The 8,760-nt window shown below is 38.6% G+C and overlaps 1 protein-coding gene across 1 annotated transcript in view; it reads left to right on the forward strand.

The window, feature by feature from the left end:
- Positions 1–3,921, forward strand: part of fam20c (family with sequence similarity 20 member C) — a 113,071-nt gene extending 109,150 nt beyond the window's left edge. The window contains exon 10 of the mRNA XM_002931944.5: positions 972–3,921. Within this exon, the coding sequence (XP_002931990.1) occupies positions 972–1,227 (256 nt within the window). The 3' untranslated portion in view covers positions 1,228–3,921. The remainder of the gene's footprint in view (positions 1–971) is intronic.
- The last annotated feature ends 4,839 nt before the right edge of the window (positions 3,922–8,760 follow it).

An 8,760-nucleotide genomic window follows, 5' to 3' on the forward strand; every position in this document is an offset into this window, starting at 1 on the left:
TTTACTTGATCCCAAATTTATAATTCATCCTTGTTTTCAATGTTTTCTTTGGCAGACTTAAGGTCCCCATACACGGGCCGATTATAGCTGCCGATATTGGTCCCTTGGACCGATTCGGCAGCTAATCGGCCCGTGTAGGGGCAGAACCGAGGGGCCTGGACGACATCTGGCCTGAAATTGGCCAGATATCGATCGGCCAGGTTAGAAAATCCAGTCAGATCGGGGACCACATCGGCTCCTTGATGCAGTCCCCGAACTGACTGCCCCATTGCCGCGTGTAGAATTCGCCTACATGCCTCCCCGATATTGCCCACCCGTAGGTGGGGACATCGACATCGCCAAGCGAGCGGATCTGCCCATTAAAGTACGAATCCGAATCACAAAATCCGATAGTTTCTGATGTTTGCAAAAGTCACAAAAATTCCATTCTGAAAAAATTCCAGTTTGAATACGAATATTTCGTACGTACGATCCAAAGTTCCAAAATTTCCGCATTGAAACGATCGTTTGCAAATGGCGATCACAAATTTTTTGTATCCGAACAATCATAAACGGAAAGTCACGATACTGAAGCTTGAATGAATTCCGAAACTTTCGTACTCGTTGCAACAAATACGATTTTGTCGCACAAAGTGTCACGCAAATTGTCACAAAGTACGAAAAAGTCACACAAATTAACGAAAATATTGCAGAAAATACGCAAAAGTTGTAAACTTTAGAAAAAGTATGAATTTTTTGTATTCGGACCTGTCGTACTTTAATGAATGTGCCCCCTATAGAGACCCAGATTTCAGAAAGATCCCTTATTGATCCCTTCCAGAAAGATCCCAGGAAACCCCAGGTCCCAAGCATTCAAGATAACAGATCCCATCCCTTTTTTGCAGACGTTAATGTTGTCAAATGTCCCATCCGTTAACTTTCACCTTTATCAATAGAACTGTTTATAATTCATGCTCCCTTTCCTATTACAGAATAAAGAAATCTACTTACCTGCGGTTACAGTTACTAGCAAAGGAAGAGTACTTGCTAAGCCGAGTGATGGAGGAATCTTTACAACTCGATAAGTTAGCACCTCTTCTTTATCGGCCACATCTAGACGCATTGGACAGAAGATTACGGATTGTTCTAAACGCAGTCAGTGACTGCCTTGAAAAACATAGTTATAATGACGTAGTTGAAGATGATTGGGACTCATCTGATGCAAAAGACAAAACAACCAAGAGGTAGTGACGTTAAATTAAAAAAAAACGCTGCTAACTTCAAAGGAGGTGAAGACAACAGTCTTAAAAAAGGGACTGTATATGCTCCAGAGTGAATTCAGTGAATTCAGATTAAAGATGTAATTGTTCCCTCTGTAGTCAACCTATAGACAGACACGCAGGATTAGGTAAATAAGACGTTTGTATTATAAGTAGATTTTATGGATGTGCATAAAAACGATATGGTCAAAGACCCTCCGAGTTGGGCTTGTAAGGAGAATATGTTTTCTTTGTACAGATAGAAGCTCTTTATTTAAAGAAAACATATTTATATATGGTATATCTATTAAAGGAAAAAATGATGATCTACCTACCACTTTTTCTAACAAAAAAAAAAAAATTATCTGTGATATTGATTTAAGATAAAGACACCAAATGATTGTCAGGAGAATTTTAGCTTTATTTTGAAGGGATATGATTGCAACTACTAGTACTTTTTTATTTAAAAAAAAGGTTTACTAATCCAGTATCTGAAAGGTACATGGAGTTAACAGGATACAATCCACGGCAACTGTGCAATGGAAGCTTTACTGGAATGCAGAACAACAAAAAAGAAAGGATATTTATCATGTCTTTATCAGGCCTTTATTTTTGGACCTTCATTTCAGGGCCTCTATCTTCTTAAGTTGGTTTTTAATATGTTGGTGTAAATACTGTACATAACATACCTGGATACTGGTTGCCATAGGCAGCTGTATGCTTCATTTTGCAACATTTTTGTGTTTGCAGCGTGGTAAAAGTGCAATAAAAAAGGCAAATCTGCACCTCAAAGTGTCTTTTGTCAGAAATTGTCAGTCACATATTATAGGTGTTGCTTTGTTGGTTCATGATCTCTTTCTCCTGGGATTCACTTAATTCTTGCCCCACAGAAGCATCATGAGAATTGTACCTTCTATTGTACATGTGTACAAAAAATAATGGCAGAGAGTCACACCGGAAAGTGATTATTGGTGCTGCATACACACTGTGCATTCAAGATGCATGGAGGCACCCTACATGTGAAACAGTTAATCCTTTGTGGTTCAGTTTAAGCACCACTTGAAAGTCCAACCTTTCCCCATGGCCCCCATTAAAGGTCTTACCTTTGGTCAGGGCCTCCCTTTGCTCAAGAAATGAGTATAATTATGGGAAACTATTGGTTTATTACTCTTCCAGTTCATAGTATTAAGACTTTACTACAAGACTTGACCTTTATGCTGGGCTTTTGGGTGTATCTAAGAAGAGCAAATGGTCGTTGTCACCAATTCTTATCCTAACTAGCCTACAGGCTGATCCCATTCTGCTACTGCTGAAAAGTGGCTAACACGGGTACATTAGGCTCCTTAATTGCATTAATTGCCTTAATTAAACCTACAGCTAAAGTTCTTAGTGAAACACCTTGCCATTTCTTAGTTGTTGAACTTGTATATTTTAGATATTATGAAGCCTTTGTAAACCCTTCCCATATCATAGCTTGGTGAGGGAATGGTAAAACAGAGAGTGTTTCACTGTGGCTTTTGCACACATGATAGATAAAAGAAAAACTTTTGTACAAAATACAATTAATCATACCCCAGACAGTCCGGGTCATAGAGTTATACATTTTTATGCATTCCCTGTTGTAAGTCTGTCTTTACCCATTTTGCAGTTTAGCTTTGACCTGTGAATGCTAAGTCACATACAAACGCATATATAGCTATAGATATTTTTTATGTATTAGTCACATGACTGTGAAGTTCATAAAAAGCCCTTATAATCATATAATCCAAAATTAGTGATTAGCGAATCTGTCCCATTTTGCTTTGCCATAAAATTTGCGAAACAGTGAAAAATTTGCGAAATGCATTGGCATAATAAGTCACATGCATATGAAGAAACCCATGGAAATTTTTCGTATGCATGTGACTTATTTCTCACTCCAAATACATTAAAGTCGATTGGCATTTTGTTTCTGCAAATTTTCACAGCAAATTCTGATTGGAAAATGCAGCATTTTGCCACAAATCCATGTCTAGTAAAAAGATTTGCTCGTTACTATCCAAAACCTTTATAATTTTGTTAATGGCTGTCCAGCTGAAGGCCCAATGGTCAGAAGTGGCCTTTCTAGAGACTTTTCTGGAACCTAGACAGACTTAACACTGAAAATGTTATGTCTGCATGATATTGATTATAATCCTGCCCCTTTACATTTTGTAAGATAGATAATCACCCACAATTACACATGTCCACCTTAATGACAGATAAAAGCATGGGATTTGGTACCAGGAAGCCAAGGGACAGATACTATATGTCTTCCCAATGTATACAATCCTTATTGTCATAGTGCTTAAACCAGAATTAAAGCATTATCCAAGTTTGCGCAGTTAAGATGCACTTCAGATATACTAAAATGGTTGGTTTCTGCTAGAAATACATCCATGCAGAATTTATTCAAGCCTCATGAATGATTAAGGAAACTGAGTGCTGGCTTTATATCCAAATCCAAACCCTAATGCACATGAACCAGACAATAGTGCTACAAATCATGTTTACAGACCAGACTGTGTTATCAAACAATGGGTTTATTTTCCTTAATTAGCAGTGTTCTATAACGATTACAGTATGTCTGTATATAACCTAGAATAGAATTCCCTCTTTGTTATTGTGATCATCTTTCAAAGAATAAAATAATGTTTATTCTGTACTGTGGGAATAATGTCAAATATTTCTTAATGTAAATCTGTGGTACCTACAGTATGTTAAAGAACTCGAGTTCAGTTACCATAAGTAAAGGACCACTAACATGCTGGTGTCATTTTTTTCTCTTGAGCTCAAGGAAAGGATTAAGGTGGGCAAGACCTGGTAATATGTATCTAGCACAATTAAAGGAGAAGGAAAGGCTAGTAAAGAGTTAATCTCAAGCTGCAGGCATACCTTCCGTTGTCTCAGTAGTGCCCTTAAGTCTCCCCATATTTCACCTGTTCTGAAGATCTGAAACCAAACAGAAAAAAACGCTGAGCAGGGTAGAGAAGATTCCCATAATGCATCGCTTCTGCCCAGACTTGGCAACTTGGGACTGTAGGCGGCGCATGCGCACATGCCCCTCTTAAGCAGCGCTAGCAGGCGCGCTTCCCTTCCCAGATAGACCAGCAAGCATCCGGTTGCCATGGCGACGCACTATATAAATAGCGCGTTCATCGGCGAGCCGGGCCATTTGAAGTGGAAGCAGCAGGAAGGACAGGCAAGTCCTGGTGGGGGGTGGGGGGTGGGGGGAGCAGGCAGGGGCAGCGCAAACTGTTTGGACGGGGGGGTGCTGGTGGCTCTGCACACTGGTGGGTGGGTGCCGGCAGGTTCGGTGAGCGGGGGGGGGGGGCAGTTTGTGAGCTGGTCAAAGTCGCAGGATATTGGGGACGCATGCGCAGTAGAGACGGTGAGGGAAAGGGTATGGGCATCCATTTTTAAAGATGGCGGCGCCGTTCACTGAAACAAGTCTGTAGAATGTAGCAGGTGTATCGCTGTAAATCTTTCATTAGGCAAGCCAGAATTATAGCGTTTTTACTCAGCAATAGTAGTACTATTTAATAGTGTGCTTCATAGATTTTGACTTTCCTTCTCCTTTAAGCCTAAAGCACTGGACTTTCTACTTTTTTATGACAAAAAGGTTACCACTCCAAGTGCCTTCTTCAGTTCTCGGATGAGTGGTGACATTTTTTCAAGAAACTCAAAAGTCCAGAATGAATGAGAATCTTCATAGACAGTTATATGGTCTGATAAGGAGGAGTTGGGAAAGAAAGGGCTGCAGTGTGATATTGGGGGGCAAAGAATTTTCAGGGAGATATCACTTAAACTTGACAAACTCAAAGCTCTAAAAACACGTTGTGGTTGTCATTTTTATGTGGATAGGGCGAACTTATATGGTGCCTTCTACTCAACACAATGCAACACAACACATTTTTTTCTCCATTCTAATAAATACACAACGCTGTGAGCTTTAATCCATCATTATGCACTTGTCTTGTCTGCATGTTCCTGATCTACTTCTGTATTTGTAATGATACAAATCATGTGACACTGGGAAAATGTATTGTCTAAAGCCTGAGGGCAGTTTTGACCATTGTAGGCTGTCTGAAAGCAAATTGCACTTTTTACTGCTGGTTCATCATTAGGTTTTACTTTTAGGAGAGCAAACGTTTCTCCACTGAGTTTTCTGATAAAGAACAACAGAAGAGTGGGACGTTGGCTGCTCATGCAGAACCAGCCCAAGTACAAATGAATTACCAAAAAGAAATGTGTAATGATCTGTTTCTCCCACTTGTTCTAGAAGGAAAAGGGCTATTTCTCCTCACTAGTTTGCAGACATTTTCAGCACTCAATCTGAAAAAATAATGTAACTTGTGCTGTAACATTTGGAGGGCCGTGAAGGAGCAGTCTGCTCCAGCACAATATTGTTCTTCCTTTTTGAGTTTATTATTGATTGCCCTTGATCAGGGATGTTCGCTGGTAGCACTTCTGCAATGCAGCACTGAGGTTCCGAATTTCCAGCCTAGGTACTATCTGCAAGCAGTTGGTTTATTGTCACCGTGTCACATGGTGTTTGCATCAGGCCTGTGTTTGTCAGTGTGTATATGTTGTACTTGTCAGGGAGGAATATCCAAACTGTGTCCTTCAAGCTAGAAATGATCTACAGTGACAATGATTGACTCCCTGGAACGAGGGAGTAACATTTTCAGTTCTGTCTGAAAGGTCTAAATACATTAAAAGAAAAATACAGTCTTGCAGTTATGAAGATATACCCTGTATTTTCTTTAAAACCCAAGTACCCATAGACTAAAAAAGAAACAATTATCTCTTACTTTTCTCAGGCAGTTTTTTGCCTGCTCATTCCTGTAGAGGAGAATACTTTGAATACATTTTATTTCAAATTACCAGTACCTTTGTTCTAAGTCAAGCTCTATCTACAAACCCTACCAAGCATTACCCATGCTATGGCTATCTATGCCTCCTAAAAATACACTCAACAATGATGTTTATAATCCAATAAAAGTAGCATATCCTAGGGTTCGGCCAGTATGGTTCAGCAAATAAAAGAACTTTGTTTTAAGCTATCCTCCTGATTCCCTGACACATTAAAACGAGATCTGAGCAGTGATAGCATCTGCTTTGCTTTCACATATGCCAAGGCTGACTTTGCTGTTTTTGATAGACACTAAGAAAGTCCTAGGCAAGCATAATTCTTTCCAGGAACTTTATGTTTGAGATCAAAACACCACCAATGGGTTTATAAAATGCTTTGTAGTCAACTAACATTTCAAGGCCCTGACAACCTTTTTATCATGACAATGACTGCAATAACATAGAACCTCCCATAACTAGACACAAACCAGATTGTCAGTAGAAAAACATATCAATACATCAGTAAATTCAAAGTAGGCTAAAGCTTAGTAAATGATAACGGCAAAGTTATTTTACCAATTTTCTTAATCTACATGTTGTGTTATCTATAATATACCCATGCATGGTCTGACAATTATATCTAACTAGCTATAACTGTAGAATACAGAATTAAGGTTCTTTATAATGCTAGGGATTAGACTTCACTCTTGATAGGATACTGTGAGCATTTTTTTTAGTTTATAGACAGAAAATGGCAAGGAGCTGTGATGGGTCATTGCTTGAATGCACCCATCAACACCCATATCATTAATATTGGAAAGTAATCCAATCCAGCCAATGAATAGAATGTCCTCAAGGTCCATTAAATTCTAGAAAAAAATGTCCATGTCCTTATCGGTGGTCAAGAAAATGGGGCAGTGTGCCTGCAGATCCGGTGCCATACCCTTTTTCTCATATCGTTATTAAAGCTGCTGCACATCTCAGATGTGTTATCTTAATGGCTTAATGCAAATGGATAGATAAGACGATAGATAATACGGGAGCCTATTTTTCTTTGAAAATTGATTTCAAGGCACAACATTAAGGTGGAGTAATGGGAACTGGGTCTTTGGCTGACAGATTGTGGTTATAGCTGTTATTTCAAAACCCTACTGTGGGTTTTTTTTTAAATCTTATATTACTGACAAATTTACAAATGAACCCATCAGAACCCTTGGTGTTTCTTATCCAGAAATGCACCAGAAACAAGTCACGTTGGATAAGTGATAAATGGATGCTTCTTATTCACTACAGCTTCTAAGAAAAGGCACATGACCAAATCATGTCAACTGGTTTAATGAAACTTAGCAATATCAAAAAAATGTTATAAATCTAAAGGTAACCCCCCCTTCTGTTTCTTTGAGGGTATACAGGCTCAGCATGCAGCTTGGTTAGACCATTGCTTTCATGTTATCTTCTCTATACCCAACCTTACCTGGGGCAGAAGCCAAAAAACCATGGCATGATGTTATTGACATTGTAGCAAGTCTAATGGAGGTTTAGTACATAAAAATACCGTAAATTGACGGCAGCTTGGGCATTCCTGTGTACTAATCACAATTCTACAGGAAAATTAAAAGTATAATAGCCCTTTAAAGAAGCAACATCCCTTAACCTGTCAAGAGGAAATTGCTGCTTTCATATCTCCATATTAATTATTTAGAGGTCCATTTAATGCAGTGCCGGCCGATGTGCTGATCTCTTCCGTTTCCCTGTGAATCACGAGACACGATACCAATGCTGCATGCAAGCTTTAATATTGTGTTCTCTGCTGGATCATTCTCCTATGAAATATAATGACTAGGAGTCTGGTAATTCTGAAGGAATTGTGATTTCCCAACAGGCAAATGCTCTTCCATATGTTATCCTGTACCATGGTGAGCTGATCCATGTTTGCAAGAAGAAAAGATTTCTGATCAAAACAATAAAACCGAGATTACTTGACAGGAAAAACTGTAAGAGCAGTAGGCAAGAGGGTATCGGAACATCTATATAATATTCATAAAAAGAAAGACAATGGCAGTGTTCCGAGGCATGTCTCTCAGAATCCTGGTTATTAACATTCTCATTTTCGTGGTTTTTAAAACCACAATTAAACTCACTTTCTCGAAACCACGAATGCAAAGTAATTTATTAAAAACCAGCATTTTGAAAAAATACCATGAAGCATGAAAATACCATAAAGCAAAAGATCTTCCAATTGGAAACAGCAGCCCAATAACCTCAATAAGGTTTTAGATGCCATGCTTTTACTTTCAGATTTTTTACACATAATAAATGGAGGGAAAAAATGTAATTTTTTCACAAAAATGTTTTATTTTTTGTTCATGATAAGAATCATGAAAAAAATATGAAATTTGTAATACTGGAAATATAAACAGAAATATACAGAATGTTGTGTTCTCCTATAAAATGACATAGATGGCACTGACAAACAAACCTGAATAAAAGCAGCTACACAAAGAAGAGCAAGTGGATCAATAATTGGACCATTAGCCACTCCTCCTGATAAAATGGGAGTGCCAAACTGAGTCCCTTCATTATACGGACTTTTGATTAACTAGCTTTTATCTAAATTGGGACTGCTCGGGACCAAGGGTATTCCGGATAA

Source organism: Xenopus tropicalis, chromosome 9 (genome assembly GCF_000004195.4).
Source record: "Xenopus tropicalis strain Nigerian chromosome 9, UCB_Xtro_10.0, whole genome shotgun sequence".
NCBI lineage: Eukaryota > Metazoa > Chordata > Amphibia > Anura > Pipidae > Xenopus > Xenopus tropicalis.